At 43.6% G+C, this 12,940-nt stretch overlaps 1 protein-coding gene across 7 annotated transcripts in view; it reads right to left on the reverse strand.

Annotated features, from left to right (window-relative positions):
* Window positions 1–9,778, reverse strand: part of TJP1 (tight junction protein 1) — a 69,286-nt gene extending 59,508 nt beyond the window's left edge. For all 7 annotated transcript variants that reach the window (XM_053988105.1, XM_053988101.1, XM_053988100.1 and 4 more), the window contains exon 1: window positions 9,627–9,778. In XM_053988105.1, coding sequence (XP_053844080.1) covers window positions 9,627–9,659 — 33 coding nt within the window. In that variant the 5' untranslated portion in view covers window positions 9,660–9,778. The remainder of the gene's footprint in view (window positions 1–9,626) is intronic.
* Between the last annotated feature and the right edge of the window lie 3,162 nt (window positions 9,779–12,940).

The raw sequence follows: 12,940 nt of genomic DNA on the forward strand, positions 1-12,940 counted from the left end.
TATAAAACTATAGAATATATACTACATTGCAGTAAACTACTTTCCACTGTACTCAAAGGACCATTGTTTTTTTAATCCCCACTCTGCGCAGTCACACACACTTTCTTCTCCCTAATCCACACACTCTTTAAAGCCACCGCATGAACTTCTCAAGGCTGCTTGTTTGCAGCAGCTCTGAATAAACCACACAAACCGCATCTCTCTCACACACGTGACTATTTTTGAAGTGAAAATTAACACAAATACAATTTAAATGGAGACAAGTCAACACTTGGGCCCAGATAACTGTGTGTGTAGTCAGCAGGGAAGAAGTGTTGTTATAGAAAATGGGGGCGAAAAGCATGGAATGAGAGCTGGCTTTGTTCACAGGCAGTAGCCTAAGTGCCTATCAGTCAGCAAAAGCATTTTTAAAACAGCTGCATCAAAGCTTTCTGCAAGTTAGTCAGCATGTGACAGGCCAGCACATTACAGCAGTGCCACAGCAATCTCTGCATAATAGGAGTGCTCTGAGTGACCTGAAAGGTCAGTGTTTTCAAGCATTCCAGTAATCTGTAAATTGCCTTGGCTTATCACTTGGAAGCAACATAATTACATTGCTTGAAGGGCTAGGACAGTAAAGACAGATTTTAGGTATTATGTTTTGGTCAGCTACGTACCAACCTCTACACTGTAAGCATATCCAGGAAAGTCAGAATAATGTACAGATTTTAAAAAGGAACATTAAAACATCAAAGTCTGCTCTTCTGAGAGAGGGAAAACTATTGACAAAGTTTTGTAACCGTCTATAGTATTTTATCAAGTAGAAATATCTTTGAAGGTTTTTTTTTTATTTCTTAACAAGTGTTCCAAAATATTTAAATATACTTCCTACAAAACTAATTTTTAAATACAGCAAGACTGCAACTACTACTGAGTAAATTAAAAGGTCCTGTTCTGGAAGTTAAAAGGTGGAGCAAGCAAATTGCAATTTTCATAGTAAGGGCTGAGTTCCACTTGAAAACCAATACTTTCTATCAGAGAAAAGAAAAATTATTGTTGCCAACTATAAACATCCCAAGCAATTTACTCATAGCCAAGCAAGGCCAGTCACTGACTTTAACAACGGATTTTTATGGAAATAGAAAAGCAAAATTAGATATACCAGTCCATCTACCTCACAAGATTAAAAATGTTGCCATTTAGTTGCCAACAGCCTAATCAGGCACGGTCAAAACTATTTTGATCCACTGTTTGATTGATATGTTTGCATGGTGCCCAAAGCACAGAATGCAGCTACCAAGCCCACCACAAGGCTCCCTGCACAGGACCTGTCCTGGCAGCCCCCAGTACCCTTCACCTCGTCCCGTGCAGCGCTTTTGCTGCACACCACCAGCACCATCTGCTTCCACTGCCACCACACCACTAACAAATCCACTTCTACTGCTTCACTAGAGGTGAATTCAAGCATTCACACAGGAGGGAGAAAAACCAAATACAAAAAGCAAGGCAAAAATTCCCTATTTTAATTCCATCATAAAGAAGAAAAGCCTATGCAATATTTCTCTGGAACTGCTTGCTTTTGTTTAAAGTACTTTTAAGGCATGGTTGATTTTTTTTAAATGGAGATAAATGCAGTCAGAAGTTCAGGCTAGTGAAACACATGCTGCAGAAACAACACATTTATGTTTAAAAGGCATCTCCTGCCTGTTTAAATTACAATGCTAGCACAGCTTCAAGTGCAGGACATAAATCTCACATTAATCTAAACCAAACTAAGTTTACAGCCAGAAAGACAATACTAGTACTATCAATAACGCAACCAACTTAAAAGATACCCTCATCATGCAGGAAGGAAAAAAAAAAAAATCCACCACTGGTTATTCTAAAGGAGAAACTATCTCAGTAACTCTCAGCCACTGGCTCCTTGCTATTCCTTACACACCTTCCCAAGACAGAGACATTTACTGATTGCAAATAAACACAACACGTAAGAAAACCTTTTATGTTAGCACTGGTATTCAAACAATTTAAACAACAGATCCCTTCATTTGAGACTCAGCACTTTCCTGGGCAATTCTAGGGTGGATTTACCATTGAACTACTAACAATAAACAAACCACAGAGCACTGGAAAAAAATAACCCCACAGAGTGCTTCTACAGCACTCTGATTCAGATGAAACATGTTCTTCATTCAAGCCATCAACATTGTTTCTGTAAACCTGTACACCTTTCTTGTACTCCCTAGCCAAATGCTCCCTGCTTTAGGAGTATTAATCCAGCCTACATTATCCATAGAGAGCAAAACCCAATCAAAATGCAAGTGCATTTAGTTCTCTCATATGAGATTACACTCCAGGAATTTCCACTCTTACATAGCTGGGTTATTAACAGAGAGGTTTATCCTGTATGCAATGGCCAATCACTTTCCACAACTTAATTTCAATTCTGAAGGAAACACAAGTTCTTTTGTCAGAAAGCCATCCTTTAAGCTTGGCTTTAAGATCTTAATACCCACAGAAAAAGTTATTTCAGGAGTCCAGGTTTACAGGAAAAGCCAGTACCCCTGCCACCTAACACTGTTAATTCATGTGAAGGCATTCATGGGCAAAGGAGTATTTTTTCCATATAACATGTAGGAACAATGCTGGGTCAAGTGACATGAAAAAGTTTTTAAATAACCATCCTGATGAGAGGGTTAATATGATTTAGCCTTTTCCCAGATTCAATTCTGGAGAAGCCAGTCATCCGAAAGGAACATGAATTATGTATTTATTACAGTCTTGGAATTTGTTCAGATAAACAATAATTGGCAGAGTTAGCCCCAGGTACTATCCTGATTCCATGCAAATTACAACTAACTAATTAATTGATATCACACTGTCAAGTAGTACCTCAAAGTTACTGCTAGAGCTTTACAGCTACAGTCATTCCAATTGTTACTTTCTATTAAAACCAATAAATCTTTAGATTACATAATTTACACCTATTATATTTTCAATTAAGCTGAAAGCATCAGTGTACGTACTCTTGGTTTTTTCTTTTTTTTAGTAACTTTCAAATATGTTTTTATACACCTTTTTATAGCAACATGTGCCAGGTCAGTCTTTTGTCAAAGTCATGTCACCACTGCTGTAATTTAAGTAATAGAAAAACTGACATCATTGTTCAAATTTCACAATCTGTCCTGTTTCATTATGCTACTGCTTCTGGTTATAATTTAAGGTTATTACTTCCTTTTAATTAACTTGTAGTGTCTCCGCAGCCACAAGTTACTCCTTAGTAATTTTTGTGTTATTGAATTCATGGTGAATATAACTAAGTCATTAATGCTGCTGCAAGAGCACCATGGCTGCCTAAAGAAGGTTTGCAGGAAAGGGCAGGGGATGTTATTTCAGCCGAGCACAGTCGCCTCCCAGAGCTGTGTCCAAACGCTTGACCATATGTTCTGAAGTGTATTAACAAGTCTCCAAGCACCTTGCTCCTTCTACCTCCCATCTGGATACATCCTAAGAAACAGTCACCAGCCCAGAGTGTAAATAGCTGGAACAGGTCCATTTAATATTTACAAGAAAAATTTTAAGCTGGATACAGAGAAGGGGGCCATCTGTTAAAGTGATTGCTGACCCAGTGGGGCAGAGGGGAAGACACTGTTACTGGACCCCATTCAAACTAGGCAAGGAACTGCCCAAACAATCCCAAAGGATCACAAGTTGAAAACTAATTACTGCCTTTTTAGGAGGGGTGGGGGAAGATTTTATAATTAAGTTCCTAAGAAGAAGTCAAATGCAAAAGGCAAATGTGAGGAAGACAGAAGGCTGCTCCGCAGTGCAGTCCTTACTGGGAAAAGCCTTGGGAACTACAAATCAAACAAACTGCCGACTTTTGCTCAATTTCTATTTTCAGCATATCAGTACTTTGGATATGTGGGGGTGGGGAGACAAAAAGGCCATCAAGTGCCATACTAAGTTCTGTTGTTAACTTCCCATAGCAGAGGAAGCAACCATACACCTTCTGATGAGTTATGTAGGCCAAAAAGGTCACATTTGCCCACTTCTGCTAAGAATGTAAACTTCTCCAATGCAACACTCCCTACTGCTGTCATCTTACTGAATTTAGGCTGCCCTCCCCCACCACAAAAGGGAAGAACATCTGTTTATAATGGATTAGGAAACAAGAATCCTATTAGAGCTTACCAAATACTCTTGAGAAAATAAATACTTTTTTAATGTACAGCCAATATTTCAAGTTTTAGCACCAACAATACAGTTAATTTTTCCAAGTGCCTAAATAAATCCCGATGTGCAAATGCAGGAAAGACCTCTAAAGAACTGCTGAAGATCCTATAGAGACAGGAATAGTCAACGTAAGCCAAGTGCCCAGTCCTGCACACACTGGGGCAGTTCTCCAGCCCTGCAGTAGCCCATCTACATAACCCAAACAGTCCACGGAGCTTGGGGCTTTAGGAGCTGTCTAAGAGTACACCACAGCAGGAAAATCCCATGGATGACCAAGCAGACACCATTGTCCCTGGACAAGTCACCACATTTGTGGCCTCAGCAGCACTTGTTACTCTGCAGCCTCCAAGGGATCCATGCTGGACCTTAAATATTCAGCTGAACGTGTCCCTCCATTTTCTCAGATCCTTCACTCAAGCACATCACAGCCCTGAAACAAGAGCACCCCTACTATTTATGACTGTACAGAGCATATTTAAATAATCTGTCCCTAAAATAGCATAATTATAAGACAAGACTGTTTTCATTTCAGGACTTTTTGGACTCAGCATAAATACACTGCACAGAATCATGGAATTCATTTTAAGACTTCCCTACGGCTGTTTGCTTAATCAGTACATTCAGTGAAGAAGTCATTACTAATATATTTGCCTGAGAAAACACTGGGCATAGTTTGATATTAATTTCTGTTGTATTTATACCATGATAACACAGAAGTATTTGTGGGGATATAAATGATAAATGTCTTTCTTAACCCATAACAAAAACAATAAAAGCATTTGTTTCAAATACAAACCTTAACTCAAATTGACACTTCGAATTTGACAGTGATACAAACCAAATGTTGGGACTATTAATTTTGAAATGGACATGTACATGGCTTTACTCCCCCCACACTGTGACTAATCAGATTTTCCCCTGCCACTCCAATGTGTACACAAGACATGGCCTTTCCACAGGGTATAGAGGACAGGAGAAGAAAACAAAAAGGAGGATCTTATTTCACACTGAAAGCTTATTGGCAAAAAAAATGGGTGAACACTTGAGTCCTTGGTGAGAACTTCAGCTTTGATACAAAGCTTTCAGATGAGCACTTTGACCTGAGATAGGCAATACTTTTGCATAGCACTTCAAGTAATAAACTGAACATATTTAGCACAATTCAGAGCTTGAGTAGTCAACTAGCTACAGTTGTGTTCCCAACTCAGTACCTTATGCTGAATAGTTAAAAACCAAGTATTTTCACGAGTGCCCAGAAGGTTTTGACAATAATGGTACATTGCAGTGTGAACACAGACATATATTCAAGCTCAGTAACCGTTCTGGATGTCAATCACAAATTCAAAATGTTCTGAGCTTTTTTTTAGCACAGATAGAAGCCCAGTATCTTTTCTCATGGAACCTAAGTAGTAGCACAATGTGCATCTTAGAATACCTATGATGTACAGTAACCCACTTCTAGAGGTTTTCCTTGACACAAAGATTAGCTAGCTGGTCACTGATAAGGCCTTACTGATTTTCCACTCTATAAGGGTGGAGCCAGTTGCCAGGCACTGTCAGATTTCAAGCTCTGTTTACATTACAGTAATCTTTACACTGCACGTTGAACCAGAAGCAAACTCCAGAATACACTTCATAATGACCTACAGAGTGTGGAGCTTGCAGCTCCTCACATTGCAGCCAAAGTCATACTGAAAAATGCACCTCAAGTATCAGCTGGTAGTTGAAACTACTGATAGTCCTAACTGGAACAATGAATTCAAGAAAACACAAGCCTGAAATACATGTAACTCATATAAATTAGTCTTTGAAAAATACCTACCAGAACATTAAAATTAGTATTTCCTAGGGTCCTAGTACAACTTACAGAAAGACTAGCAAAATTAAATGCAGCATTTTAAAGGCTCTTTTTTCCATATAGAAAGTAAATTCTTAGGTTAAACTGAATTCTCAGTTACTTTCCCATATATGTTTTCTATATATTTATTTCTTTGTTGTTACAGTTGAAGAATCCCAGATACGACCAAAGAAGAACTGATCTACTTTACAGTGCCCATATACAGACTTAAATGGGAAAAATAAAATACTGCTCCAAACTTAGCTGTCTCACAGACGGAATTAAAAACCACTTTAAAAACATTTGCACATATGTGTTCTACAAGAAACAAATCCATTGGTGTTTCCAAGTAAGATTTAGGGTACAATTCTAACCCCAATTATGAAAACCACAGGTCATTGCCTCTAAAACAGAAAACCAAGGAGTCCTTGCAATCAGTATGTCTTGAACCATTAACACAGTCATGTTCTCAGCTCCTGATTCAAGGGGTAGTTAACAGACACATGCCTGGAGCTAGAAAGCCAGTTAAAATAGCCAAAATTCAATTAGTTACACAACTGAGGTGAAAGACTGAAATATTCTTCATGAATGTATTTAAAAATAGAAGGAAGTCTCAGGAACTCAAGTTCAGCATTCAAAAAGGCTGAGGGGTTCAATAAGTTCTGTCCCCATATTTACAATTTAAAAGCTTTTCAGGGTGATATTTTTGTTTGTTTGGTTTGGCTGTTTCTACCAATGTGGACTACATTTGAATCTCCAACTTAAAAGCCACGTAAAGAAAGTTTACATCCCATTACTAAGACCTGACAGTCATTCCCATAGCATCCATTAGTACAGTTCAAAAAGATATAAGAAGAGATTAGGCCCCTTAAATGTTGCCGTAAGAGCCACGACCAGATTAAACTTCCAGAAAGCCTTAATTTCTCCACCATTTTCTATTGTATATTACCAACAGCTACAACAAGCAAATAACACCTTAATAAAACTGTATAATTCTTATACAGCATAGCAGGAGAAAAAGCTAAGTAATCAAAACTGAAGGGCAGTGAAACTGTTAAAGACTGTTGATAGTAGGGCATAACATAACCACAGCAGCCAAGATTATCTCATGTACAAATAAGAATTATCCAGCTAATCAAAAAAAATTTTTTCTCTCTCCTAAGTTTTTGTCCAGTCAAGTGTGCCACAGTAACTGTGGATATGGACACAGAGCTCAAAAGTATATTAAGTAAATGTTAAGAGAAAACCATTCACCATTTAATGCATTACAACCCCAAAAATGAGAAACCAGATACCATATCCAAAGGGATAACTTTGGAACCAAAGGGTAACTAAAGGAAACAAAATCTGGAATGTGAACACAGAAATCCCCCAATAGTCTAGTATTTCCAAAATACTTTTTAATCTCCTTGTCTATGACCATTAAAACTACATGGAGAGCAGCCCAGGAACTAATGACTGAAATACAATTAACATTATCATTGACTTAAAGCACCTCTGTTTTGACAATTAAACTCATATAAACTATATGCATTAGATTCTAAAGACAATTCTGTGATCAAGATACAAAGGTAAGAAATAATTTTGATAAAAAGCTATCACAGATGAAGAATTTACTCTGACAGTCACAGGACTTACAAAACGAGGTTTTTTCCCAAGAAAGAGATGCTATTTCAACTACCTGACTTCCATAAATCTGAAAGCATCCCAGTGAAGAGTTAAACCCCAGTGAGACTATATTTTGCAACATTCTTAAATTAACATACCTTTCAGTATAATTAGTTTGGCTGATACTGTATGCATGTATGCAAGCTCCAAGGGCCAATGTGATATGAGCATGAGCAGAAGGAGTTTCAAATAACTGCTATGGCAAGATACAACTTCCAATTAACACAGTCTGTACACTAGTCTACAGCCAAAACAGATACACTTTCTGTACACTTCTGCAACTTTAAATACACTTCTGTATTTAAAAATAGAAAAACACTTCAAGACAGTACATGCATGCGTGGAAAGCAGTATTTGTCCACAGCCTCACAAAATAGCTGTATTTCAAGAGAGCATTTTGAGCCAAAAATCAGAATTTTATACTCCGATTTTATAACAAAAAAAAAAAACTGCAAGATTTAAGTTGATGCCATTTCTTACAATCCTTCAGACAGCAGAATTCTAACACAACACTATTCAAGACAACATTTATCTCCAACTCCTATTTCTTGTTAATATAAATGCATTTGAAAAGGGCTAAAAAGTATGTTTGATCTATCTCCATAGCTAGGTGATAGCAGAAGTGTGAAATATTACGCAAAATAAGTTACTCTTCCAACAACAAACATTTATTGTTGAAGTGGTGTTTGTGTATATGTTAAAATGTAATACAATACCTCTGGAAGCATACTTAAAATGAGGCATGAAACTCAGCAGTCAACATTAGCTTTTAAGTTTTTTAAATTCCACTCTGGAAGCTGAGGTTGCCTCGAACACACCTCTCAAGTAAGACTCTGGAGTTGGTAAAATCGCCAGCTAACAGTATCTTACAACTAGAGTAAGTTTGTTACTTAGTATCTCAAGCGCCGAAGTTTTTCGGTAGTAATACAGCAAGGTGTACATTTTACTTCAGCCTGTAGAATACCACTTCTGAGTAAGTGCATACCAGCAAGTGACATCAGACCGAAACCACGTAGTTTCACTCGAAAGCAAACAGCACTAAGCCGAGCTCCGGTAACACCAGCTAACACACACGACGGGAACTCGTCGCGCTGAAGCCGGAGCAACTACTCAGGCGCCACAAGCGAAAAATTAGTTCGAAATTCAAATTCAAACTAGTTTCAAAGCAAACCTTTAATTTTAAACGAAGGAGAAATAACCTGTTGAGCGTTCCTAACTCCACCTCTCACCCCCGGGGCCGCTCGGCATTACTCACCGCCGCGCAGTGCCGGGGGAGGTCAGAGTACACACCCCGCAACGTGCACCTGCACCGGCAACACCTACGGATCAGGTGGAGGACCGGCACAAGTTTCTGACGGATTACTGCCGCCCCAAAGCTGTTTACCGTATGTCAGCAACAATCACCCTCGACTGATTCAGCGGCCACAGAAAAAAAAAAATCCTGTAGTACTGGACTCTCCCGGTTGAACCTTTCCTAATTGCTACCCCGCTCCAGCCTAGAACAAAAGGGCACGGCCAGCGCACCGGCGGGAGCGCGGGGGCTTCTCCCGGGGGCAGGGCCCGGCTGCCGCAGCCGTCCGGCCGCCAGGGCCGGGGCCCGCGTGTCCAACAGGTGGGAGGCCGGGCGGGGGCGGCCGGCGGGCAGCGGCCCGGGCCAGGGGGGTGCGGACCACCTGCGCGCCCCTCCCGGCAGGCAGGAGGGAAGCTCTGCGGAGAAGGCGGCCGGGAGGCTCCGGCCCGCCTCGCCCGCCTCCTCGGTCCGCGCTAGCCCGTGCCCTCAGTTCGGGCGGCGGTAAAGCCGCGGCCACCGCGGTGCGGGCTCGGCGGGGCAATGGGAAAACCGCGCCGGGGGTACCGCAGGATCGGAGCGGGCAGGGAACGCGGTCGCCCCGGGGCCGAGTCTTACCTTCGTGGAAGCTGCCGCGGCCCTGGCCGACATTTTGTTTCCTTCTCTCCCCCGGAGCCGGGCGAGCGTGTGCGCGCCTGCAACTCTTCAGGTCGGGGGAGAGAAACTCGGCGCCGCCGCCGCCCGCGCCTCACGCAGCCGCCCGAATAAACATCCCAAGGCGCAGGGGGGAGGAGGAAGAGGAGGACGGCAGGGAAGGGGCGGGGACGGGGGAGGAGGGAGAGAGGAAGAAAGAGGAAGGGGAGCGGAGGCTCAAGTTTGATAAAAGTGCGGTCTCTCTCCCTCGGCGCCTGGCGCGCCGGGGCCGGGTTCCGCCGCCGGGGCACGGAGCGCGGGAGCGGCCGCGCTGCCCCCGGGCCCGCCCGCTCAGCGGCCGCGCCGCCGGCCCGCCTCGTGCCTCTCCCCCCGCGCAGCTACCGACATGTCCGACTGCCGGCACGGCCCATCCCGCCGCGGGGGGACTGCCCGCCCCGCCGCCGCCTGCCCCCGCTTTGCCGCAGGACCCGGACCCCTGGATGGCGAGGGACCGGCGGCGGCGGAGCGGCCGGTCCCGGCCCCGCGGGCTCTGCCGGGCGCGGCGCGGTGAGGGGCCGCCCGCGGGGCCCGCTGGCCGCCGGGCTCCCCCCGCGCCATGGTCGCGGCGGCGGGGGCCGACCGTGGCCGGGCCGGCGCAGCCTATGGGAGCGCGGGGGCGTTTGAACGCGGGGAGCGGAGCAGGCCGGGACCGGCGCGGGCGCCGGCACCGGGACCGCCCCGAGCGCTGCGGTGGCTGCGGGACGGGGCGGCTGCGGGCGCTCAGCGGGCCCGTGGCTGCGCTCTCCGCGACGCGCGGTCCTGCAGCGCTCACGGCGAAGGAGTTCTCGCCCCCCTGGAGCCGGCCGCAGAACTGGGATGTCGATCAGCGCGGGCTCAAACCTGCTTTTGCGTTTGCCCATTGTTTGAAGGGGCGGGACATTAGTTCCTTTATTGTACATTTTGTTCTTGAGATAAAAGCAATAAAGACACAAAAAGAAAACAACTTGGAAGATTTGCTTTGCTTTAAGGTGGTGACTGCATAGCCTTAGCATTTCCTATAGCACCATGAACTGCTGCCTGTGGCTTTGAAAAATAAACTTTTCCCAGTATTTTAGACAAAGTGGTTTTAGTGCCTTTTACAAAGTAAGTATTTACTTAAGCACTAAGAGAAATACTGCAATTTTTTTTTTCCCATTTAAAAGGAAAGGCTTTAAAAGATGTTGTTTTACTTTTGGGCGTTGGATGCCCAACCCATGCTCGATGAGGCTGTCTGAAAATGCAGCTGGAGTTCTGACTTTTGAGATAGCTCATGCCACAGAAAGCTGAGCACACTCCCAAATTTTGTAGGGCCAAGTCATAAGCTGACCAAACGACTTCCAGAAGCATTACCCATTTAAGTGCTTCAAACCCCAGTGAAAAGATGGCACACTGTTTATTACCCATATCGCTACGGTGCATAGTTTATGATGTTGATTAATTTACTCTTTAGAATTAGATAAGAGCCCAAGTGGCATGACTAATCGGGTACATAAGGTTCCAGCGAAAGAAAAGTAAGTGAGAAAAATCCCAAACCAAAATGGGAGTACTTTGCACTCACTTGGCAAACATTTCATGAGATACACATGGCAGTAAAAGCCGAGGTATCAGGGCCACGATTTTCTTGCAGTTGTACAATTTATGTGCCACCAGCTGCTTTTGTGCTCCATGCAATCTCCAGAAGTCTGGAAATTCTTAAGAGGCAATAATACAACGATCCAAATCACTCTTCCACCAAATACGCCCTACCCAAAGCTACTGTATGAGTTTTACGTTTGTTCTCCTTTGAAAATAAACAAATTCATATTCCAGGAAATAGCTGAATCAAATTCCCAAGGCAGCAGTCCGAAATCGGGGGAAGGGCTAACTCCTCCACCACGGCGCGGGGAGCGCGGCACTGCAGGGCACGGAAAGCGCACCGGGCCCTCTGTGCAGCACACACCGGGACAGCCTGACAGCTCCAGGGAACTCTGGCAGCACTGTCCCCGGCTTTCTGAGCTGACCGCTCCCGGAGTGCCCGAAGACCCGGCTTCGCCCTCTCCTTTCCCCTGGAGCCCCGGCGCTGTGTCGGAGGGCCCGGCTCCACGGGAGCTCTCCCGTGCTGCAGCCTCCTGCCAGAGCCCCTCCGCCGGTGACTTCCATGAAAACACTACAGCACGTTTTATTTGTTAATTGCTAGATGTAACTAAGCCTCAGATTATTATTTTTTTTACCTCTATCTACACACGCAGAAGGCGGAATGTGACGGGTTTTATGCCCACATGCTTCACTGTCAGAGTATTCACCAGAGGAGGCAGGAAGGAAAAGGCTGAGATCACAACAGGAAGGAGGGGGAAGATTTCAAGGTGTGGAGACACATGAAAAGAAACTCAGGGGAGGATGACCTGATAAACTGTAGGGTAAAATAATCCCTCCCTTTCATCTTTTTCTCCTTGAATAGTTCTGGGGAGGGTGGACAAGACCTACAGGCTGCATACAAAGAGTAAAAATGATCAACCAAGATGAGGCAAGGGAATGAAAGAGGACTGAAGGCATGCAAACAGAGGTGGAGATAGATTCCCTACAATGACGGAGAAGGACCATGGGAAAGAAAAGCAGTTATTAAAGTGTTGGGAGAAAGATGGGGAACAAATAAAAAGGTGAAAGAAAAATATTAAGCAAAGAAAGCAAAGGTTTAGGTGCCATTTTTGAATCATACATTGGATGAAAAAATGCTATCAATAAAACTCTTTTGGCCCACAGAGACTTCCTTCCTTCCTTCCTTCCTTCCTTCCTTCCTTCCTTCCTTCCTTCCGCACTTCCTTCCTTCCGCACTTCCTTCCTTCCGCACTTCCTTCCTTCCGCACTTCCTTCCGCACTTCCTTCCTTCCTTCCTTCCTTCCTTCCGCACTTCCTTCCGCACTTCCTTCCTCCCTCCCTCCCTTCTCCCCTCCCCTCCTCTACCATCTTCCTCCTCTTTCCATCCAACAGTTATTTAAATCTTCATCTCTACTCTTGATACAAATTAGAGGAGCCAGAAACGTCATCTTATTCTATTAGCATTGGTAAAATGCATATATTTTTCAGTAGATACAAATTCTTTTTAATGAATGGTTTTGCTTGTTTTTATAAAAAGCAATAGCAGAATCATGTTGCTGTCCTTCAGGAGGATTTTTGCATCTCTTCATTAACAAATTGCTCACAAGCAAATCTACCATCAACAGTACTAAAAATGCCAAATCAAATGTTGGCCAAGTCAACATAGAATTATTATCTTAAGTGCA

The sequence above is a fragment of the Vidua macroura genome, chromosome 12 (assembly GCF_024509145.1).
Source record: "Vidua macroura isolate BioBank_ID:100142 chromosome 12, ASM2450914v1, whole genome shotgun sequence".
In the NCBI taxonomy this organism is placed as follows: domain Eukaryota; kingdom Metazoa; phylum Chordata; class Aves; order Passeriformes; family Viduidae; genus Vidua; species Vidua macroura.